The 24890-nt window shown below is 42.4% G+C and overlaps 1 protein-coding gene across 1 annotated transcript; it reads left to right on the top strand.

Moving 5' to 3' along the window:
• The first annotated feature begins 1457 nt into the window (after positions 1 to 1457).
• CUNH13orf42 (chromosome unknown C13orf42 homolog) lies at positions 1458 to 23071 on the top strand. The gene is made up of 4 exons (XM_042685661.1): positions 1458 to 1865; positions 20074 to 20221; positions 21157 to 21397; positions 22894 to 23071. Exons 1-4 carry the CDS (start codon positions 1458 to 1460, stop codon positions 23069 to 23071), a joined length of 975 nt encoding a protein of 324 aa, XP_042541595.1.
• Positions 23072 to 24890: the final 1819 nt, after the last annotated feature.

Below are 24890 nucleotides of genomic sequence, written 5' to 3'. Positions count from 1 at the left end.
GATGACCACAAAGACAACAACTCTGTTTTCTCATGGAAGCTAATACTAATATTACTTAGGAATACTTAAATAATAGGAAGAAATGCCTCATATCTTCTCCATTGCAGCTCTCTGTTGAAGCTGCAAGGGAGATTTTTTTTTACAGATAAAAGAAGCTGAGCCCCCACAGGGTCTAGAAGAATGCTGTACATGGAAAACACCTTCCACATGATTACAGTTATAATGTCATTTGATGGTTTCATGAAAAGATGCAGTTGTTATTGGAAAGCAGGATATAAACATTTAAAACTGCTTTTCTTTGTATCTGATGAAAGGGGTCTTTTCTCTTTCATAATAAAATAACATAACACGAACCTAGCAAGTAACAAAAACAAACTATTCCAATACATACATCACCTAATACTTGACATAAGATTTCCAGGCTCCTCAGCTTGTCTAATACGCATTTCAGCTTAAGACGATGCTTGTCCTAGACACGCATAGGCTTCAGCTGCTGGATTGAAATTCTGGAGGAAAAAAAATAGACTATGTAGAGAAATGAATGGAAATTAATATAGTAATGGTGTTTAGCACCTGCCTGGAGAAAATAGCCCTTGGATATGAATGCGCAATGCTCTAGGGGAAGAAGTTTACATCGGATTCTAATTGGTCCGAATTAAAATGTGCTCAGGTGCAGAAACAAGTCTTCTCCGTCTACGTGGCTACTCTTCAGTTCACGGATGTATTTATGCAAAAAGTCACAGTCCAGATATTTGAATCCTCCGCCTCCACAAAGGGCTGCTATCCGGTAACGGACGCGGTCCCCTTACTGCAGGCCGGGGCCTCTCCTCGGGTGCCTGCTCCGTACCCGGCTTATCAGGGCATCTGCGAGCTCCTACCAAGGGCTTTGCCTCTGTCCTTCCTGGCTCATCTTGGTAGGGGGAGAAGGGGGAACTGGATTTTACCCTGAGCAATACGCCACCTCCCCCTTCCTCCCCGCCCCCCTTCTTGGCTGTGAATTGTCCTTGCTACATAGAACTTCATTTGTGGAGCCAGACGATTCAGCACCCAGAGCCAGCTCAAGCAAAGTGCCAATGTAAAAAGAGATCCTTGGCAGGGATCATGTCAAATAATTGAGCGAGACCACGCCCAGAGATGGAAAAGGAAAAGGAAGAAAAGGAGTGACCGAGCTTCCAGGTCCTGTCTCCATCCGTGGAAGCGCACGGAGCGCGCTGGCACGGCCTGGCGCCCAGGGCCGGCTGGCACCCTTGCTGCTGACCCTGCAGATCCTCGCGGGGCGCTGCATGGGTGAGGCCCGCAGGCCCCTGGCCCGACTCAGCCGGGCGCGCGCTGGGATTCCTGAGCCTCCTGCCAGGCAGATGGCGCAGGGCCTGCATGTGGGCTCCTCTACCACCAGCTAGATCAGGTGGCGGCTGCGCAGGCAGCTGGAAGGGACCCACAGACGGAAACCCGGCACCATGTTCAGAAAGATCCATTCAATCTTTAGCTCCGGTCCCCAGAGGAAGGCAGCCGCCGAGAGCCCCTACTACCCCGGAGCCGGCCCCAACGTAAGGCTCCTTCGAAGCACCTCCATGTACGTGGTTGGGGACCACGGTGAGAAATTCAGCGAGTCCTTAAAGAAATATAAAAGCACGAGCAGCATGGACAGCAGCCTGTACTACCTGCAGCAAGAGGGGGACCGGGCGTGGATGTACTCGCGCACGCAGGACTGCTTGCAGTACCTGCAAGAGCTGCTGGCCCTGCGCAGAAAATACCTCAGCAGCCTCAGCGACCTGAAGCCGGGCCGTGCGCACGGCTCCTCCTCCACCTCCTCCAAGTCCTCCAAGGGAGGCAAAAAGCCCTTTGGCCAGTCCAAAGAGACCAAGGTAAGCGTGGCAGAGCAGCAGGACAGAGTCCATGGAGGCTCTTCCCAGAACCTCAGGCATGTGTAGCTTGATCAGTCTGGTATCTTATGAGCAAGGGGTCGGTCAGTAGTCCTCAAAGACTTTTCCTGGCCTGGGAGGGGCCTAGTCTCCTGCTTATTTGTTTGTATATTTATTTGGCTGGTATTAGGGCTTGAACTCAGGGCCCTTAGCTTTTCCCTCAACAGGTTGGTACACTACCACTTGAGCTATATAGCTCTACTACTTCTGGCTTTTTTTGGTGGTTAATTGGAGATAAGAGTCTCATGGATTTTCCTACTTGGGTTGGCTTCAAACCATGATCCTCAGATCTCAGCCTCTTGAGTAGCTAGGATTATAGGTGTGAGCCCCAGCCCCCAGATTCTTGCTTACAACTTCTCATGCTGAGGATACAAAGAAGAGCAGTGAGGAATCTCAGAGCTGCCTGGTGGGATTTTGCATCTGTCACTTGTGGCCAGACTTTATAGATGAGATAATGTTTGTATGGCATTTGGATGATAACAAAAAATTTCTCAGTAAATTATTGCTACTTAAAAAAAATACCGTGATTACATAGAAAAATCCCAGCAAAAAGTGAAATGTTCCCATGTTCTAGATCATTCCTAGTGTCTTAGTGTTTAACTCCCAGGCCAACTAAACAAGTGAAGATTTTTTTCACTACTGACCTGGTGGGTATGGCACAAACAGTTGGGGGCTTGCAGGAGATTGTCTGACAGCCTAGCTTGGCACTGAGGTCTCCAGCCAGATATATGCATAACATTAGTGTGTTCATCTTGTCATTTATGCTTTCCAGAGAGTTTTGTAACCCTTAACGTTTTCTTGAACATACATATAATGCCATACAGAAGGTGGGGAGATGCTGCCCCACCATAGGAAATGGACATCCAGTTACCCCATCTTTATCTGCCAGATTACCTGGTGCCAGTGGTAACCTTCCCAATTCATTCAGTTTCTTTTCCTTTCATTTTCTCAAATTCATTTTATGTGTTTTTCATGTCTGTAGTTGAGGCTCTTTTGTTGCCTATTTCTGCCAAGCATTTTCCTGATAGCTAAACTAGAAGGCATTCAGAGCAGGCTTGTCTCTGTCTTTGTGACTGGCTCCCCGGAGCATCCTGCAGGCCATACAACATCCATTAATGTTGAATGACTGATTGGACTGTTATCAAATCTCTAGGACTTGGCCTAACCTTACCGGTTTCAACTGTCTGCATTTAATACCAAAAGGGACTAGTTTAAATCACCATTTTAACTGCAAAAGTATGTCAGTGTTGGGCTCTATAGAAAAGTCTTCCAGAATTGGGCCTCTGAGCCGAGGCCTATGGCTAGTCTGTTGTAGATCCATGAATCAACCTCTTTCTCTTTGGAGGCCACCTCTGATGACAAAGATGATTTTAGGGCTTCTAGGTTTTCTTGTAGCTTGAATCTTCTAGGGTTATAGACTCTGTTTAGAGATGCTTTTGGTTCCATAGATAGGGGAGAATGAGAACCATGTTCTGTGGTCCCAAGACATCATGACAGTCCTTCCTTCCCTCTCTCTAGATAACAGCCCCTGGACCTGCTTTCTTTATCTGTCCCTGTCAGGAAAAGTGTCCTTAAAACTATTTTGATTGAGAAAAGTATCCTTAAAATTATTTTGATTGAGATCCACAGCAGTAAGAAATATATCTTAGGTGTTGACCAGTTTAGCCAAACATACAACCAGCGAGAAAGTTTTGAAAAATAGACTTATTTCTCCTTCTTTGCTTGATACTATGATCTCACAAGCCACTGCTGGGGTCCAGAGAGGTACAGAGTGTCATACTCTGGAGTTTTAATTTTAGCAGGCTGATTGAAGCATGAATGAAGTTTAAGACATAACGCACTAAGATGTCCACTGATCTGCTATCCAACCACTCTGAGGAAACCTTGAGCCTAAGAGGGAGGAGGAAGTAAGAACAACCTGGAAAGGAGTTGAGCCCGGGGTTAGTATAGCAAGCCCCCAGAGACCTTGCATGTGGAGATATCCCAGGCAGTCCCTGTGGCAATCTGCTTCTCCTTCAAGGCAAGAGGTGATTGTAAAAATGAATTTAAAATGATTTTCAGCATTTTAAAAGTAAAACAACAGCAGTCTGATGACTTTTACGTAAGTGTTGGGCATGAGCTGCAGTTTGAGAGTCAGGGTCTGGATGTCCAGATGGTAGAATGTCCAACTCAGGGCCTGATGCACATTGCAGAAGGATAGCATATTTGAAATGGAGTTGTCCCAGAACGTAGTCTATGAACGGACAAAGTGAGAGCTTCCTGCTCTGGGTCTCTTCATTCTGTCTGTCAGGGCAGAGAAGCTGTGACATTCTCCCATTCTTCTGTCCTTGTGCCTCAGCCATGACACATCAAAGACAACCAGCTGTTATCCTTCACTTCTGATCGTCTTCTACTTCTACATGTAGAAGGTAAGCAAGCTCCACTCTACAGATGAGAAGTGTGGGGCTCAGAGGCACATAAGGATTCATGAAAGGCCAAGTTCTTAAGAGAGAGCCAGTTTTTTTTTTTAAAAAAAAACCAATCTGAACCATATCAGAACTCACATCCTTGTTCAGTTTTACCAGTACCTTTCCATTTGGAAAACACATTTTGAGCACAAGTGTTTGGAGTGTGCAGCTTGGGATACAGCGAGGGATTGCTTTATCCTGAGCTTCTGAGCCTGCAGGAGATGCTTGTCTGCTATTGAGCATGAACTCTGTGCTAGAAATCTCCTGAAGGGGTTCTGAATGACTTGGTCTCTCTTTTCTTAGGAGAAACATGGCTAAAGATGACCAGCAATGTATTAAAAAAAACTCCTCTGAACAATTCAGATATAAAATTTTCTTCCATTCTTCCTTTTCTTCACTTAGTTACTATTGATTCTACTTCACCCAATGTCTCCACTGAGTTTGTCCTATCTACTCTTGCACTTCTCAGCCTGCCTTAGGAAAAGAATACAAGGACAGTCTTTCCACAGGCATGTCATCATGGGTAGGCATTGCAGCCTCCATATATTCTAGCACAAGTATTTCCTCATAGCTCATCCTACAAAGAATCTGAAGTGAGCAAGCTACACTCCAGAATACTAAAGTAGCAGCAGAAATTAGAACATCAGGGGAGAAGAAACATCTATAGAAAGTCAACATCACACAAAAGCATTTGTAGATAATGTGAGTCACTTCAGTTGACACATAGATGGCAAACTTTAGATTTAGCTCTATACTTAATGGAAGTTAAGATAAAAGAAAGTTGGACTCATTTCACAATTCTCATGATCTGAGAAGAACTATGTACATTACTTAGGGTTTTATCTTAAGTGAAGGTTTTATCCACTCCATAACTTTGAATTCCCAAATCTCTCAGTATTTGATCATGGAAACCTTAGGGGACATGGTGGATAATGCTCTTAATAACATTGTGGTAACCATTCATTAATACATTATTTATGCATTCCTCAACATACTTATCAAATTCATGCTATGAGTCAGGAAATGTTCTAGATGCTGGTGAATAACCCAGAGAACCTGTCTACATGGTGCATCAGTCTGAAGGGTCATTAAGCAAGGTAGTAAGCCAGTGCAGAGTTTCTGGTGAAGATTTCTCAGAACTTCAGCTGTAACAATCAAAGATTGGCCTTGAGCTGCATTTTCTTTTTTTTTTTTAATTGTGAAAATACCATACAGAGGGGTTACAATTACATGGGCAAGATAATGAGTACATTTCTTATCAAGAGCTGCATTTTCATGAGGGCTGAAGGATGCATGAGTGTGTAGCTTCTGCCTGTCCTTCTGGGCCCAGTGGAGAATTCAGATGCCCAAAGTATGCACAGAACAACCACCTTTCCAACATCCTGTGAAAATTCGCTAAAATGTGATTCATTCCAGGAGACAAAACTGAAAAGCAAAATGTTATCCTGCTGGGTTTCTTGCAGGACAACACTTTTCCTTTACCCCCACATCTTAACAAAAGCCAAGTGCCCCTTGTTCCATTTATTCTCAGGCCATATCTGGGACAGATTGGCTTCTGCCTTGATTTTTCTCTCCTCACCTGTTCCTTGATGCTTTCCTCAAGTAGTAGTCCCATCCTACTGTAAGGGGGCTGTGGAATATTTCACTTCTCCTTTTCTCCTCCTTATAGCATATCTCAGTTTGGTGTAATAAGATAGTTTGAACCCACATACGTACAACAGGTTTGCATTCCAAGAAATGGGCTAGTAGGCAATTTTGTCATTGTGTGACCATGGGAAAATATCCTTACACTAACTAGGAAGATTAACCTAGAGTAGCCCATAGAATCATACGGGCTACCATCATTTGTTTGTGGGCTCTGTTGATGGAAACATCAGTGCATGACTGTAAATGGAATCATATAGTATTTGCACTTTTGTCTCTGACTTACTTTGTTGACGCTAACATTTTCCAGGTTCGTCCATATTGCAGCAGGCATCTGAACTTCCTTCATTTATTTTTTAATGCCCAATTGTTCAACTTTTGGTTTTTCATGGGAAGTAGAAAGGAAAGTCTGTGATTATGTTGTTTCTGACAAGGACATTTGCTATCATTAGGGGAGGATACCTCATTACATTTTTAGGGCTAGATAAGCAGGTACACAACCAGCATTCCACTATGAGAATTAGACCCTATAAGTGGAGCGTGGCCTGGGTGACTATAGAGAAGAGCTCCGGGCGGCTGGGCACAGAGCTGACTGGTAGAAAGAGGGAGGCTGTTAAGGCAGGCCACAGTACGTTGGAACACTTAAGCCTCATCAACTCAGATGGTTTTGGCTGTGTATATTTAAAGATTGAAGTTATTGGTTACTATTGGTCAGAAGAAACCTAATTAATTAAGAATTATGTGTGCATTACAAGCTATGAGAAGCTTGCATGTATGTGCACCTAGACCGTACTAATTACAAAATGAACACCCATTCCTGTCTCCTGACTAAAGAAATTCACCTGCTATAAAAATGATTTTAAGACAGGCACCAGTGGCTCACACTGTAATCCTAGCAACTCAGGAGGCTGACAGCTGAGGATCATGATTCAAAGCCAGCCCAGGCAGGAAAGTCTGCAGGACTCTTATATCCAATTACTACCACAAAAATCTAGAAGTGAAAATGTGGCTCAAGTGGTAGAGCACTAGCTTTGAGCACAAAAACTCAGTGACAGCACCCGGGCTCTGAGTTTAAGCCCTAGAATAAGCACATGAAAAGGAAGAAAGAATGATTTCAAATGAACCAGTTGGGCTCTGGAGAATGGCTGCCCTAAAACAGCTTTATTTTGAACATAATTAGCTTTCAGAACCATTTTCTATTAAGACCACACAGTCTTCATTCATAAAATAAAGGTAGTGTCAGAAGCAAATAGCAGAAGGGTCTGAATCTAGCGTTGTAAGTAAAGATTGCAAATCATCCATAGATTAATGGCATATGAAATGGGAAATGGATTCTGGTTTGCAGTTGTGGGAACTACTTTTCAGATGCAATGATACTAAAGCACAGATTTTTCTGTATAGTTACAAGGGAGTAGGTACAGGAATCTATCACTTGGCCCGTATCTAGTTTGCAGAGTTGAAAGGCAGTAAAAATTCAATATGAACTGCAAAGAGTATTCCATTATGCTTGGCAGAACTTTCTGCAAGATGGCAGGCAGTGTAACAATGATGGATAACAGAGCATGTGAGGCCTGCAGTCATTTGTTCTTAGTCAAGCCACAAAATATGTGTTTGCATTTCCAAGCCTTCCCTCTACACAAAAGCTCTTTGCCCTGCCTAGAAACAATACCTCCTCTTCCTTTTCCTCTCACTCCACTCTGTTCATTTGGCCAACTTCTTATCCTGTGAGCACTTCCCCAGACTGCCTCTTCTCAAATATGCAATCTGACTCTGTAGATTCCCTCTTCCCTGGGTCAGAGTTCTCCCTCAGCACTCAGCCTATGTGTTGAAATTGTCTGTTCATTGGCTCATCCTGGCCACTGACTGTGAGCTCATCTAACGGACAGTTCATCTTCTCATTGATCTTCTTAACTCCAGTCTCTGGCAGAAGTCTAGGCATGTGGTAGATGTACAATAATCAATAGCCTGAGAAACTCCAATAGTTAAAAAAAAAAAGGTTACAAAATTTGGTGGTAAACTGGGAAAAATCAGAGGTCTGCTGTTTGGATGAGTAGAGATTTGCCTTTTCTTTTTAATGGAGTAAAATGTTGGTTGAGTATGTTATATGATCAAAACATTCATTGTGTACGTGACTCAGAGCCCACCATCAAAAAAATGTTTTTTAGTTGTACATTTTTATGATGACATTTGTTTGTTATGTAAAATTTATGAAACATAGGAGGCATAAGAAGAAAAAAATAACTTACAAATCCTACCATCTAGAAATGATCACTACATGAATTTTAAGTGTATCTTTTAAAAATCATTTTTCTACTAGTGTATTTGCATTTAATATGTAATAAAATGAGGATGTCTTATTAAATTCGTATTTCAGCTATCTGATGGATAGGCTTGCTTGTTTATTCATTTATTTGGTGGTACTGAAGACTTCTCACTTGCTAGGCAGATGCTTGAACCCTACCTTTATTCATTTTGGCTGTGATTATCTTTGAGATAAGGTCTCTCTTTTTGCCTGGGATATCCTGTGATCCCCTTATTTGCATTTTACACTGTAGGTGGAATAGAATGTACCACTCAATCCACATATCCATTTTTCTGTTTAGGTGGGGTCTTGCTTTGCTCAGGCTGGCCTGTAACCATAATCCTCCTGATCTCTACCTCCTGAGTAAGATGACAGGCTCGAACCATTGGCACTTGGCTGTGTTGGATGATTTTTTTTTAAGCACAAATTTTCCCCATTCTTGAGTTCTAAGGTTTGAGTGATCTCTTGAACATCTGAGACAAAAAGGGATGTGGCACCAAGTGACACATGGCTTGATACATACTTACACTAAAAAATTATTCATCATTCACCTGAAACTAAAATTTAACTTCCAACTTGTATTTTATTTGCTAAATCTGGAAATGTGTGTGTGTGTGTGTGTGTGTGTGTGTGTGTGTGTGTGTGTGTGTGTGTAGATGTACATAGGCATGTGTGATGTTGAGTAGATTTTGTAAACCAAGTTTTAAAGACAAAAACTTTAACACATTATTTCAAACACTTATCAGACTTTAAAAATAAGTATATCTGGGGCTGAGAAGATGGTTCAGTGGTAGCATGCTTGCTTTGCATGCATGAGGCCCTGGGTTCAATTCCTCAACACCACATAAGCAGATAAAGCCAGAAGCCGTGTTGTGGCTCAAGTGGTAGAGTGCTAACCTTGAGCAGAAAAGCTGAGGGGCAGTGCCCAGGCCCAGAGTTCAGGCCCCACGACTGACAAAAAAATAAAAATAAAAATAAATACATCTTACTTTATGGGCTATAAAGCATTTTAAAACAGATTTCTAAAGGTGGGATTAATGGGTAAAACTAAATAGATGGTTAACTTTTAAAGAATCTTCTTTATATATGTGATGCCATGAAATCTGTTTCATTGTTCACTCTCCAAGTGAACTCTCAAGTCAGTAAGTACCATTTCATGCTGAATAGATTGATGGCTGCCAGCCCTTGGGTAGCTTTGGGGTGGAGGACTAGGGAAAGACCAAGGCAGGAAAACAGGATTGTGGTCTTTAGCTCCAGTAGCCAATATTTGGTCATGTGCGGGGATGAGGGTGGGCAGAGGGGTGTTTGAAAGTTAACTTGATTACCAATGGCTAATGACTAAATCAGTCATACCTGTGTTATGAGCTTCCATAACACCCCCCCTCCAAAAAAAAGAAAGAAAGAAAGAAAGGACTGGGATCAGAATGCTTGTGCATAGTAGGGCAGAACTCGTGAAGGTTCTAGAGTGTGGCACCCTCTGCTGCTTGTGAGTATCATTTACAATAGGCTTTATACCAACAAAACAGTAAACATGTCCTTGTCCTGTGAGCCACTCTAACAACGTAGTTGAAATTAGCAAGAGATTGTGGAGATGCTGACTTACAACTTGGTCAGTCAGAAGCACAGGTAAAACAAGCTGGGGCTCCAGTCTGGCATCTGAAGTGGTGGTGAGGGCAATCTTGGGGACTGAGCTCCTTACCTGTAGGATCTGGCACTGCTCCAAGTAGATAGCCTCAGAATTTAGAGGACATCTCCTTACTGTCCGCCATAGAACCGTTTGCTCACTTGATGTGCAGGGAAGAGTCACAGAAGATTTTTGGGTGGATTGTTGATGTTTATTTATAATAGATAGTACCAAGGTTTCATTCATCTAGAGATCTTCTTTCCCTTTTTTAAAATTTTTTAAATATTTTTTATTGTAAAGATACTGTACAGAGGAGTTACAGTTACATGAGTAAGGTAATGAGTACATTACCTATCGAGCACTATTACCCCCTCCTTTGTTTTTCCCCTACCATCCCTATCCTCCCCACCTCCCCTACTCCTCCCCCCTCCCAAGTTGTAAAGTTCGTTTTCAACATAGTGTCTTGTACATCTCATTGTTACAATGGGTCAGCCTGTATCTTTGTGTCAGCATTTTGTTATTTCCCTTCCCCTCCCCAAATTAGAAAAAAATGTATATACAAGATGCAGTGCACCAGAATCAAATACAGTGAAAACAGGGGTTATACCATGGGAGAAGAACATAAAAAAAGAAACAAAAAAATCACATAGTACATTAAAAACAACAATGACAAAGATAAGGGCTGGGAAGGTGGCTCAGTGGTAGAGCGCTTGCCTTGCATGCTCAAGGCCCTGGGTTCAATCCCCCAGCACCACATAAGCAAAAAGAAAAAAGCCAGAAGTGGCGCTGTGGCTCAAGTGGTAGAGCGCTAGCCTTGAGCTGAAGAGCTGAGGGACAGCGCCCAAGCCCAGAGTTCAGGCCCCACGACCGGACCCCCCCCCCAAAAAAAAACAATGACAAAGATAAAACCTCTTTTGTCCCTATCTTGGGGTTTATTTCACTTAGCATCATCTTATATGGTCATTTGTACATAGTTTTTTACCTTTTCTGCTTGTCTGGCAAGATTATCCTGGACATATACTAGTTATTGCAAATAAGGGAAACCATGGGACCTATGAGTCTTTGGGTCTGGTTTACTTCACTTAATATAATTTTTTTCCCATGTTTTCTATTTCCTAACAAATGGGGTGGTGCCATTCTTTCTGATGGAGGCATAGAATTCATCTATAGATATCTATATCTCTATCTGTATCACATTTTCTTGATCCATTCATCTACTGAGGGGCATCTGGGTTGCTTCTGCCTAGCTAGAGCAATAAGACAAGATGCAAACATAGAGGGGATCCAAATATAGAAAGATAAGGTAAAACTCTTCCTCTTTGCAGATAACATGATCTTGTATTTAAAGAACCCCATGGTCTCCACTCCCAAGTTATTCCAGCTGATCCGAAACTTTGGCAAAGTAGCAGTGTATAAAAGTAACCCTCAAAAACCAATGGCTTTTCTGTATGACAATAATGAGAAGAACACAGCTGAAATCAGGAAAGCAACTCCTTTTATAATAGCCTCCTGAAAAATAAAATTCCTAGGAGTTAACTTAACTAAAGATGTGAAGGGCTTCTGTGATGAAAACTTTAAAAACCTGAAAAAGGAAATTAGAGCAGAACTAAGGAAGTAGAAAAACCATGCTCCTGGATTGGGAGAATTAATATCCTCCACCCCTTTTTTAAAAAATCTCTTTGTGTTGATTTTTTATTTTACTGATTTTCGTAAGTTTTATAATTGTAAAAAAAAAACTGTACAGAGGGGTTACTGTTACATGAGCAAGATAATGAGTACATTTTCTATATGCAGGGCACAGACATCAAATACAGTGAAAACAGGGGTTATACCTTGGGGGACGAGCATACAAAGAAACAAAAAACCACATGGTACATTATAAATACGTTAAAAACAATAGCAAGAAAGACAAAATAATCTTTGTGCCCCTATCTTGGTGATCATTTCACTTAATATCATCTTATATGGTCATACGTATATATCTTTTGACCTTTTCTGCTTGTCCTAGACATGTACTAGTTATTGCAAATAAGGGAAACCATGGAACCTATGTTTCTTTGGGCCTGGCTTACTTCACTTAATATAATTTTTTCCAAGTCTTTACATTTCCATTTCCTAACAAATGGATGGAGGCATAGAATTCCATTGTGTACACACACACACACACACAAACATCACATTTTCTTGATCCATTCATCTACTGAGGGGCATCTGGATTGTTTCTATATCTTAGCTATGGTAAATAATGCTGAAGTAAACATAGTTGAGCTGGTGGCTTTAGTATGGTCTTGTTTGTGATCATTTGGGTAAATGCCCAAAAGTGGGATTGCTAGGTCATAGGGGAGCTCTATGTAGAGTCTTTTGAGGAATCTCCATACTGCATTCCAAAGTGGTTGAAAAAGTTTACACTCCCACCAACAAGGCAGTAGGGTTCCCTTCTGGCCACATCCCCTCCAGCATCTGTTGTTATTAGAGTTCTTAGTTATAGCCATTCTAACTGGGGTGAGGTGGTATCTCAATGTTGTTTGATTTGCATTTCTTTTATGGCTAGAGAGGTTGAGCATTTCTTCATGTGTCTATTGGCCATGCTTATTTCCTCTTCAGAGAAGTTTCTCTTTAAGTGTTTAGCCCACTTTTTATCAGGCTGTTGTTTGAGTATTTGTTGTTGGGGGATTTAATTTTTTGATTTCCAAGTATATTTTAGATATGAGACCATTGTCCATTGTATGGCTAGTGAAGATCTTCTCCCAACCGTGGGCTTTCTATCGATCTTGCTAGCTATGTCCTTTGCCATGCAGAAGCTCTGCAGCTTCATGCAAGTCCATTTGTCTAACCATTCTTTGATTTATTCTGTTTCTGGGTCTCTATTTAGAAAATTTCGGCCTGTGCTAAGGAGACTTGGGTTTCTCTTATTCATTCCTTCCTTTAATGTTTTCAGGGTGTCTGTTTTGACTCTGAGGTCTTTGATCCATTTGCAGCTGATTCTAGTGCAGGGTGATATAAGGATCTAGCCTTAGTTTTCTACAGGTGATTAACCAATTTTGCCATTCTATTTTTAGCTCCCTTATAGAAGATTAGGTGGCTATAGGTCTGTCGGTTCATTTCTGGGTTTTCAGTTCTATTCCATTGATTTCACTGACTTTTTTTCTTCAGCTATGGCAAGTCTACCAATTATTTAGCTTATGTATTGAAAACTTTTATGTGGGTGTGTGTATGTATGCATTTAAATGTCAATAACTGTACTTTTGCTAAGCTGTCTGTTCTTAATAACTATAATTTTTATTATAAATTACCATTCACTTTTCATAAAACTTCAGTCTTGGGTATCTATTTCCTTCAGTACTACAATGCCAAATGGAGAAGATAAATATTACTTTTGACTTGGTCCTGAAACGCCATCTGAAGTATGTCAGGAGTTGAGCTCTGAAGATTTATCCTGAAAATCTTCTCTCAATGATGTTAATTTTTTTGTGGGCTATTTTGAACTGTTTTGCATTTAATCTCACCCAGTTGAATAATCCAATGGTAGAACCATTTTCCCAACCCAGACCAATTCCATATTTTTTCCCTAGAAATTACATTACTATTAGTGACATTTAGACTTACAGCTCTGATTAGCCCAGAACAGTGTTACCACAATGCTATAGAAATAAAATCTACTGCTCATCTGCAACTTATGATGATTCAACTTCCAATACTTTGACTTTATGATGATGTGGGAGTGTTGTCAGGCAACATTTTGCCTTTCAGTTTCTGTGCAGTGTTCAATAAAATGCATAAGATATCAAACACTTTGTAAAACAGGCTTTGAGTTAGATGAACTTGACCCAACTGTATTCTCATGATGTTTAATGTAGGCTAGAGCTGAGCTGTGACGCTTGGTAGATTAGTTGCATTGAATGTACTTTCTGCTTATGATATTTTCACATTAATGTTAGTTTCTCAGAATGTAACTATTGCAAGTTAACAGGGCATCCTGAGAAATACAAAGTTTTTCAAATCTGTCAAGTTAAATTCCAAAGTCATAAATTAGCAGCACTCAAATTGATTGGCAAATATAACGCTAGGTAATGGTACATATGCTGGTCATATTAGTTGGCTCCAAAAGTAGTTATACTCCATGTCAGGCACTGAAGTAAATGTTGATGTTTAGAGATGAAGACAATGCTTTCTCTTTAAAAAAAATCTTTGATGCTAGTCTTGAGGCTTGAACTCAGTGCTTGAACATTGTCCTTGAACTTTTTTGCTCAAGGCTAGTGGCTCTAAAGCTTGAGCCACACAGCTCTACTTCCAGCTTTTTTGGTGCTTAATTGGAAATAAGAGTCTTATGGACATACTCCTCCAGTTGGTTTTGAACCACAATCCTCAAATCACAGCTCCTGAGTAGCTAGAATGACAGGTGTGAGCAGCCATGATCTGAAGCAGCAACTCCAGATACCATATCTGGAATCACACTCATGTGATGAGGTTGCATGGAATGGAATCAGGTAGAATGACATTAAGATGCATTGTACATATAAGCCGACATGCTCGATTGTAATCCCTTTGTACAACTTCTTAAAGACAATAAAAGTTATAGTTAAAAAAGTTACAAGCAAAACATTAAGAAACCATGAGTGGAACTGTGGCTCAAAGTGGTAGAGTGCTACTCTTGAGCACAAAAGCTCATGGACAGCACTCGGGGCCCTGAGTTCAAGCCTCATGACTGACAAAAATAAAATAAAATTTACAAACAGAGTTCTTTGAGTTGCCAATGTCCAATCTGTCTCATGGACTTTTCTTCCTGATCTAGCTTCGATCCACGATACTCAGATCTCAGCCTCCTGAGTAGCTAGGATTACAGGTGTAAGCCACCTGTACCTGACGTCAGATCTAAGATTTTTATATTTAATTTTTTTCACAAGGGATTTTAATATACTAGATCAGTTTAAATAAACTGAATCTGGAAATTTGAGAAGAGTTACTGTGCACAAGATTAAAGCAAGAAAGATAAAGAAGAACTGAAGTCAGAGAATGTGAATTTGCGAAGAATTAGAGAAAATACTCTCATAGGCACATTAAGTTTTTTGCAAAATGGACAGTCTGCCTACTGCAGACTTCAGAAAATGGAGAGATGGCATAATTATAATGTTGTGGGTGGAGGGAAAGGCTATTAGTCCTCCAACTAGACACACTTTTGACAGTGGGAGAATCATCCCTAAACTGGGACGATTCCTGAGCAAAACAGGATGTTTGGTTACCTTGATGATAGGAAACTACTAGAATCCTCAGCTTTTAAAACACATTGAAGCCAAGCACTGGTGCCTCACACTTGTAATCCTATCTATTCAGGAGCTCTAACGATGACAGTTCCAAGCCAGTCCAGGCAGAATAGTCTTTGTGAGACTCTTATCTCCAATTAACCAGCAACACCTCCCCCCACTTCAGCCCCCTAGGAAATGGAGGGATGGCTCAAGTGTTAAAGCACTAGCCTTGTGAGCACAAACATGAGGTCCTGAGTTCAAGCTCCAGTATTGAAAAAAAAATATCGAGGCAGCAGCTGTGTCTAACCAGAAGATGCAAAACACTGAACCGAGGAAGCAAACAAGCCTCAGGAACACAAGCAGAGAGATCCTGCCCAACAGAAGGCCTGGGTAAGGTTTGGGGCTGGGAAAATACACCCTTTTGGGTGGGATGCTTTCCTTCCTAGGTAAGGTGCAAGGAGCTAGGAGGATCCCTGTGTGTTAAGCACCAGGAGGTACACAAGAGTCTAGGGAACTTAGTTCAGGAGCTTTCGTTCTCTGTCCTCATTCACTGTATATCCTGACCAGTTGTTGGCTCCTTTGTCCTGTGGCTTCATCTTCATAAGATGCTTCTCTTGGCTCTAGCAAAGGCAGAGAGTAAGACTAGAATTATAACGGGGGCTACATTAAACTTTGAGAATTTAAAGACGCATTCAGTCATTCTAATCTGTTCTCCTTAAGTTGCTTTTTCTTTCTAGCTTCTTTTTTTTTTTTTTTCTGGAAGTAGGAAGTCTTCCCTCAAGTCCTGGTGCCAGGGGAGCCCACAGAATAGGAACTATAACACGCACATATATGCAGCCCTTGGCATCCTGCCTTTGTCCTTTTCCTATTTAGACTCATAGCTGTTGTTCAAATAGGGAAGACAGATTTCTAGAATGTCTTTCTGGTTTGGGTTAAACAGAATAAAAAATTCTTGCTTTACCATATTTCTCTCTTTGTAAGTTAGACTTTCAATATGGCAGTGTCGCAGGAGACCCAGGCCAGAGGCCTAGCTCCAGGGTTCAACATGTCCAGTTCACTTTGATGTGCCAATTAAAGACATAAGTAGAGGTGAAAGTCAGGGAAAGGAGATTGGTGAACGCACTGGCTGCTTTGGGGAAGAGTATAGGGTAAACATTTCAGCTTATCTTTGGAGTGCTCACGTGAGCTTTCCATAAAACAGAGGAAGAAATGAGGCAGGAGTTGCAATGTACATGATTAAGCAACCCTGGGCAAAGTTTGACCTGGTTGGTCATTATTTCAGTTTTGGTCCTGTGAGGAACTGAAGTTGTTATCACCATTGTCACTGGAGGAGGGCCATCTGGTCCTCGTCAGATGACTCCTCTTGCTCCAGGGTACAGCCTCATCATTACAGATAATTGCCCTCCTTTGGTAGGTGGTCTGTCCTGTAGGATCACTGTTGCTTGTGGGTAGTTTTATCTTTTGTCACAAAGAGATATCCTAGCAGTCAGTCCTGTCATTTCTGGAATCCAGGTGACTCTAGGAGAACGAGACTGAGAGAGAAGGGGACAGGTACAAAATGGAGGCAGAGACATCAGTGAATTATCCTGCTGTTAGTTAACTCATGGCCCCAAGCAGGGAGTCACTTTTTTTTTTTATTCTTTCTTTTGCTGGTCCTGGGGCTTGAAGTCAGAGCCTGGGTGTTGTCCCTGAGCCTCTTTGTGCTCAATGCTAAGTGCTCTACAACTTGAGCCACAGTGCTCTGGTTTTTTCTGAGTAGTTTATTGGACCTATTAGTCTCATGTACTTTTCTGCCCAGGCTGGCTTTGAACCATGATCCTCAGATTTCAGCCTCCTAAGTAGCTGGGATTACAGGCGTGAGCCACTAGTGCCTGGTTGGAGCCAATGATTTTTAGCAAAAGCAGTTTCTTATTTTTAAGCTAGCAAATAAGTGACTGTATCTGGTCTTTGTTGGCACCCCCAGAGTCAAACCTGTGGCAAGGGTCTCTAGTAACAGACTTTGAATTTTTCATTCCAAAGCAACCATTGCAATGAGAATGACCTCTCTTCTGTTCTCTTTGTCCTTGAGATTACTACTTTTCACTGGTCTTTACTTTTTTTTTTTTTTTTAAAAGAGTCTGGATAAGTGCATTATTAGTCTTCCATTTTTTAATGGTACTGGGCATTGAACTCAGGACCATAAGCTTGTTAGACCTGTCATTGTCATTTGAACCACTTCCCCCAGCCCAATCTTTCATTTTTAATAAAAAGATTCAGTTCTACTGCACTATTCACAATAGCCAAATTGTGGAAATAGCCCAGATGCCCTACAATAGATGAATGGATTCAAGAAATGCGGTACCTATACACAATGGAATTTTACACAGCCATTAGAAAGAATTATATTATATCATTTTGCAGGGAAATGGAAGGACCTAGAACAAATTATGCTAAGTGAGGTAAGCCAAGCTCAGAGAGACAAAAGCACATGTTTTCTCTCATATGCAGAAGCTAGATCTAAAAATACCAGGACAAAATAAATTATACAAGGCTCCAGGCATTTCCACACATTAAGACCAAAGGAGGATACTCTTTGGAGAGAAACAGAAAAGCACAATGCCCGTGTGCATCTGATTATACAAATAATATTTATCAAAATGAACTCCAGGAAATGAAATAAAGAGTTTTTTCCCCTTTTTCGCTGTTTTTGTTTTCTTTTCTTTTGGTTCTATTTGTTCATTTATATGTCTTTAGGAGTAAAAGAGGAGGCACAGAAAGGAGGGAAAAAGGTGAACAAATGAAGCAATGGTACTCACTGGACACTGTGTTGAAAATGAACTATACAACTTGTGAGCGAGGATGGAAGAGGAACACTTGGAGAGAGCGATAGAAAGGGTGACATTGTCCAAAAAGGAAATATCACCTTTATAATAACAATAATAATGTTGTTTTAAAAAAGATCCAGGGTTATATTGTGGCCCTCTACTATATCTTATTAAGGAAAACCTTTGTAATTAAAACAAGGAAAAGAACCAATAATTTAAAAGTGTTTCCTAGCATTATAAAGCACATCCATATCACAAAATAGGTGACGCACATAGAAATGTCATCCTTTTTCCCCCAGCATGCCGGTCTGTAATGTAATCCTAGTTGTTGATAAAACCATTCCCATGTTCCACTTCCAAAATGCCCACATAGAATGAAAAAATTCTACATTAGGTGAAAATGGCCCATAATAACAGAACTTGAGGAGGGTTCTATCACTTCCTAAATTTTTCAGTTCACGTGTTGGTTCTGTCTCTCTCATCTGGAGTTCTCCTTTTTTTTTTTTTTTTTTTTTTTTTTTTTTGGGTCTGGTCGTGGGACCTGAACTCTGGGCTTGGGTGCTGTCCCTCAGCTCTTCAGCTCAAGGCTAGCGCTCTACCACTTGAGCCACAGTGCCACTTCCGGTTTTTTTCTTTTTGCTTATGTGGTGCTGAGGAATCGAACTCAGGGCCTCCAGCATGCAAGGCAAGCGCTCCACCACTGAGCCACCTTCCCAGCCCTGGAGTTCTCCTATATGGCGCTCACTTGGTGCCTGGACTTGTTAGTGGCTCTCAGCTCCCAGTCCTTTGTGAGACATGATGAAGATGATAACTTGAGATGGAGAAGGGCAAGTCAGTACAGAAGCTGGGACTTGCTTGGGCACTGAATAGATTTTTCTGACTTCATGTTTTATTGTTTGTTATACTTCTCAAGTAACCATACTAAAATCTCTATAATTTTATCAGCAGGAAACAGGACCAGAGAAAGACTAATTATTTTGCCTAATGTCAAATCTGTGACCAAGAAAGAAGTAGATCTTATTGGACTTTCATTTTTTCTCTCTCTTTGAGATAATTGGAAATCCATTGACCTATGGCAATTAAAAATCTGGACTACTTGCCTTCTATCCATAGGGCACTTACGTTTACCTTTAATAATTTTAATTGACACACAATAGTTGTAGATACTTACGAGATACAGTGTGACAATTCAATATATGTATTAACTGTCTAATGATCAAATCTAAGTGCTTAGTATTTTCCTCTCCTTAAGCATTTATAATTCTTTGATATTGTTGCTGTTTTGTTTTTGTGCTAGCACTGGGCCTTGCACTCAGGGCCTCAAGTTCTTACTTGGCTTTTTTTGCTCAAGGCTGGTGCTCTATCACTTAAGCCACACCTTCATTTCTGGCTTTTTTGGTGGTTAGTTGTAGGTAAGAGTCTCATGGACTTTGCTGGCTTGGCTGGCTTTGAACCTTGATCCTCAGATCTCAGATTTCTTAGTAGGAAGGATTGCAGCTATGGGCCATTAACACCGAACATTTATCATTCTTTATTTTGGGAACCTTCAAACTTCTCTCTTCTGGTTATTATAAAATAGATAATAAATTGTTCAAACTGTTGACTCCCTATCACACTGCAAACCGTTAGAACGTGTTCCTCCGAATGAACTGTATTTTGGCATTTATTGTCTCACCTCCTCCAATGTCCCCTCACAACTTCCTTCCTCACATGACAATTCTACTCTCCACCTCTATGACACGAACCATTTCATTTCTTCGTGTATATTATTTGCTTTCTGTGCCTGAGTTATTTCACTTAGATGATAACTTGAGATGCCCCATCCATGTTGTAGAAAATGGCTATTTTTTTAATTGCTGGAGAAGTTTCTATTGTGTGTACACACGCCACATTTTCTTTATCCATTCACCATTGATAGGCATTGTTGATTCCATATAGTGACTATCCCATTTACCTTTGCAACCCCACAAATTCCTAACTCTGCGTTTCGTTTTTAACAGCATATAATCTTTTCAGCATCTCTGCCTTCTGTGTATGAGGCATTCAGTGGCCCTGACCACTGTGTCTCCTCCCCTTCACCTTAACAGAAAGCATCCTCAAAGAAATATTCCCAGTTCAGTTCCGATGTGGCCGAGGCCATTGCTTTCTTTGACTCCATCATCGCAGAGCTGGAGACAGATAGGTGCCCAAGGGCTGCTGAGGCCGATGTGCCCAATGAAGACGTGGACTTTGATGGTAAGTACTGGATAGGTACTGGAGCTGAAGGTGGCAGGGCTGCGGGTGGGTTTCTCAGACAGGCCTCAGGAATCCCACCCCTCCCCATCAAAGGGAGCCTTAGCCCTGCCCTAGCACAATAAGCCCTGGCACCTCCCTTTGATCCCTTGAGGGACTTCCTGATTTAGTTGTTCCTGCTGCCTCTGCTGTAGTCCAGGCCTCCAATGCTTGGACAATGTTTGGATAAAAACTTCCATACAGGCTACTTAACCCAGCTAAGATAGGGTAGAATTTTTCCAAGATTGGATTTGGGAAAACAATGGAGAAGTGATGAAAGAAAGAATGGATCCGTTGGGGACAGTTTCAGCTTTATGAGATGAGAAAGTTCTAGAGATTATTTGTACAATAATGTGAATACACTTAATAGAATGACTGAATGGCAGACTTACAAATGGCTAAGATGGAGCACTTGGTGTTATACATACTGACCTAACACTAGTGGGGCATGAAGACAGGAGGGGCTCAGAGTCTGCTTAGGCCCCTACTAGTATGCCTGTGCACTCTCCCTGAGCTTTTGCACTCAGGGCTCTAACTTGAGCCACAGCTCCACTTCTGGCTTTTTGATAGTTAATCGGAGATAAGAGTCTCACAGACTTTCCTACCTGGGCTGGCTTTAAACCATGATCCTCAGATCCACCTTCCTGAATAGCTAGGACTATAGGCATGAGCCGTTAGTGCCTGGCTGTCCTCCTTTTGAATGGAAAGCATATTCCATGTTATGGCTACACCATAACTGGAAGATCAGACCCTCTTGGCTTGGCTCTCAGACCCCCAGGAGCTCACTAGGATGAGCAAGGTTGTCTCTACCTGTCCTCAGCCTGCCCACTATCTCCTTTGCCTCTGTTCCTCCTGATAGTGAGTCCTCTGTGCCAGGAGCCCTTGCTTCTCTCTTCTAGTGGCCACCAGCTCCCGGGAGCACAGCCTACATTCCAACTGGATCCTGAGGGCTCCACGCAGACATTCTGAGGACATGGTTAAACACGCTTCACATAGCCCCGAAGGCCAGCTGCGAAGAAGCACTGAGCGCAGGACCATTGGCACTCAGAGGAGGCTTGAAAGACACCCCATATACCTTCCAAAGGCTGTGGAAGGGGCATTCAACACCCTGAAATTTAAGCCCAAAGCTCATAAAAAAGAGTAAGTATTTGAACTAAATAGTGTAACCAGAATGATTGTTTTTGTCCCAGTTTCTGTAGTGCTTCTTTCCTTCTCTCCCTCCCTCCCTCCCTCCCTTCCTCCCTCCCTCCCTCCCTTCCCCCTTCCTTCCTTCCTTCCTTCCTTCCTTCCTTCCTTCCTTCCTTCCTTCCTTCCTTCCTTCCTTCCTCCCTTCCTTCCTTCCTTCCTTCTCTTTCTTTCCCCCATTCCTCCCAATCACATGCCTCCCCTTCTAAAGTGGTTCTGTGGTGTGTGTGTGTGTGTGTGTGTGTGTGTGTGTGTGCCATTCCTGGGGCTTGATCCTCAGATCTCAAACTCCTGAGTTGCTAGGATTATGGGCATGAACCTCTGGCACCTGTCTGGAGTTTTTTTTTCTTTTTTTTTGGGGGGGGGTCCGGTCATGGGGCCTGAATTCTGGGCTTGGGCGCAGTCCCTCAGCTCTTCATCTCAAGGCTAGCGCTCTACCACTTGAGCCACAGCGCCACTTCCAGCTTTTTTTCTTTTTGCTTATGTGGTGCTGGGGAATCGAACCCAGGGCCTCAGACATGCAAGGCAAGCGCTCTACCACTGAGCCACCTTCCCAGCCCCCTGGAGTTTTCTTTAAGGTGTTTTGCCACCCCCATCCTACGTGCCAACATTATTCTTGTGTAGTTGATGTGGGGAGGACTGATTAGAATTATTTTTTCCCTGGTACTCTAGCCTGGTGACCTGCTATCCCTGCCTGGGAACTTGCTTTAGCTCTTCATCTGCCTCCTTCTCTCTCTAACCCACTTCCATAGTCCTCCTGCTTTGGGCTTCACTTTCATCCTCCATCACCCAGTGCCATGGACACATGGTGTGCCACTAGTCTTTAATGAGAGTGCAGGGCTGAACAGAGAAGAGTACCAGGAAGGAAGAAGTAGGGAGAAGCAGGGGCTCCTTCCTTAGAACACATTGGCCAGACTCTGAGGTAGAAGACTTCTTGCTGGCCCCTCTGGAGCCATCTTGGCACTTTCTCTGGTGGCCTCCCTCCCTTGGGTTCTCCCCCCTAGGACTAGGTACCTGTCTAGTTGTGTAGTACTGGAAATTCTCTCTTGCCTTGGCCAATCCAGTCCATCTTGTAAGGCCTGGTAAGAGGCACCCAACTGTTTCCTTTGCTTCTGCACAAATAATTCAACTCTACTAGAAACAAGGTTCCCTAGATAGCCTTCTCCTCCCACAATGACTGGACTTATACTACATGTAGTGAAAGCAATCATCAACAGCAAAACCCCATACCATGCCCCAGCCCCAATCCTTGCTTTTCTCCTTCCAGGCCAGGCCAAGGCTCACCTGAGGTCCATCCACAGCCCCCTTGATGCCACTGCTTGATACTTCCTGAGGCCCTGGACTGGGGGCAGTCTGATGCCCTCCTCAAGAATAGTGGTATTCCAGAAATCTCTTCCCTCTGTGCAGTGGCCAAGCTGAACCTGAACCTGTGCTTCATTCCTCCCTTGCAGACTGGGGAGCTCCAGACAGATCCTCTCCCACTTCTCCGGAGAAGACATGGACTGGGATGCAGAGCTCTTTGCATTAGAGCCCCTGGCAGCTCCAGGGGAGGACTACTACTATGAGACAGAGAACCCTAAGGGGCAGTGGCTGCTTCGGGAAAGACTCTGGGAGCGCATAGTGCCCTGACTCCATAAGGCTTCCTTGACTTGTCTCAGGCTGGTTTTCTGAGAAACTGTCTACTTTCAGTGTGCATGAGATGGTCAATCGAATGCAAAGAAAATGGTAACACAACCGAATTCCTCAACACTGCATGCTGGTGCCCAGCTAGTGCCCAGCTCATGCCTAGCTAGTGCCAAACAGACCTGTGGCTTCCCAGATAACATGCCTCCGGGAATGTGGAGCCTAGGTTTTCCCACATGGTGGATGGGTGGGCAGGGGTCTAGAGCCTGGCTGGTGTGTCCTGGCTCAGTCCTGATTCTTCGTAGACATCTGCACAAGGGGCACTTGCACTATGCTCAGTGCCAGGAAATAACTCACCCCTGGAGCTCTGGGCCAAAGTTTTCAAGAAGATCGTCCCTGTTCCCTGGGCTTAGAAACTTGCTGGTTTGCTTCTACAGATGACTTTTTGTGCAGCTAAGGCAGCACAAAAAATATCTCTCTAGATTTTCTCAGAGTTTTCTAGGAAATTTCTACAGCCGAATTAGGCTGAAAATGAAGTCAGTGTCTTGGTGGCAGGTAAGGGCTCTGCACTAAGAACATGCAGTTTCCCATAGCCTGAAGGCTCAGCTCCAGTTTCTAAAGGCAACTGGCTAAAGAATGAAGATGTGAAGTAGGAAAAAAGGGCTACTTAAAGCCTGCCTGCCTGTCTGTCTTTCTTTCTTTCTTTCTTTCTTTCTTTCTTTCTTTCTTTCTTTCTTTCTTTCTTTCCTTCTTTCCTTTCTTTCTTTCTTTCTTTTTTTCTTTCTTTCCTTCTTTCTTTCTGTCTCTCTCTCTGTCTTTCTTCTTTCCTTCCTTCCTTCTTTCTTCCTTGCTTCTTTCCTTCCTTGTTTCTTTCCCTCCCTCCCTCCTTCCTTCTCTTCTTCCTTCCTTCCTTCCTTCTAACCACACCAAAAACATCTTTGTAAGTCTGCATGTGAACAGTTTATGGCAGGCTGGACATTTTAAAGGTAAGCAGAAGTATACAGTTCTTTTTGTCTCAAAAATAGTCCCATATTCCAGGAACTGTCTGAATCAGAATTAAACATCATTTTCCTTTTAATAATCATAAACAAGTAGATGAATGTACTCACCCAAAGCCAGAATTGAGTTTCAAATAAAGCATTTTTTAGATGATATTTTTAATAGGAGCTGAGGATGGAGCTCCCATCTGTGGCAAAATATCTTTCGGTTTTTGCACAAAAGAAGAAAATAATGTCAAGGGAAGGTATGATCTAAGAAAGTAACATGTTAAGTATTAAAATTTTGCTATGTAATGAGAAAGAGCAAATGAGATACTCTACAAAATACGTTCATGGCCACCAATTGTTTCCAGAAGTCCTTTTTCATCGTGTTTTTATTCATGTTGTGTTTTGGTACTGGGGCTTGGACTCAGGGCTTCACTTACTAGGCAAGTAAGTGCTGTGTCATCCAGCCATGCTACCTCCCACCTCCACGCAGGCACTCCATTTAAAATACATTCTTTGTATTTCTAGCACACTGTTTGTATTTCTAGCACACTGTCTCTCTTGGTTCCCCCCCTCCCCCCTTGCATATAGTCGTGTCCACGTAGGCTTGAGAACCTCTGGCTTGAAGAGCACACTGCATTTTGTCCTATCTTCCTTTTTTTCCCCCCTGGCATCTTGTATAGTTGGGGAGTGCCCATCCAGGCTGACTGATGGGATGGTGCCACAGGGCAAGGGAGGGAGAGATGTGGGAGAAAAAACCCTCATTCTCTAATTAAGACAAGGATGCTTCATACAAAAGTCACTCTGAAAACAGAATGAAGGCATACTTTTGGCCAGGCTTG

Source organism: Dipodomys spectabilis, unplaced genomic scaffold (assembly GCF_019054845.1).
Source record: "Dipodomys spectabilis isolate Male_0828 unplaced genomic scaffold, ASM1905484v1 ptg000095l, whole genome shotgun sequence".
Lineage (NCBI taxonomy): Eukaryota > Metazoa > Chordata > Mammalia > Rodentia > Heteromyidae > Dipodomys > Dipodomys spectabilis.
The sequence above is the reverse complement of the archived record's forward strand: the minus strand, read 5'-3'. Positions and strand labels throughout refer to the sequence as shown.

What these genes read in the sequence shown, in the direction of transcription:
- CUNH13orf42 (XM_042685661.1), top strand. Translation starts at nt 1,458, where the DNA reads ATGTTCAGAAAGATCCATTCAATCTTTAGCTCCGGTCCCCAGAGGAAG. An exon ending in GCCAGTCCAAAGAGACCAAG is followed by an intron (nt 1,866 to 20,073) that starts GTAAGCGTGGCA and finishes TCACCTTAACAG; the next exon opens with AAAGCATCCTCAAAGAAATA. An exon ending in TGAAGACGTGGACTTTGATG is followed by an intron (nt 20,222 to 21,156) that starts GTAAGTACTGGA and finishes TCTCTCTTCTAG; the next exon opens with TGGCCACCAGCTCCCGGGAG.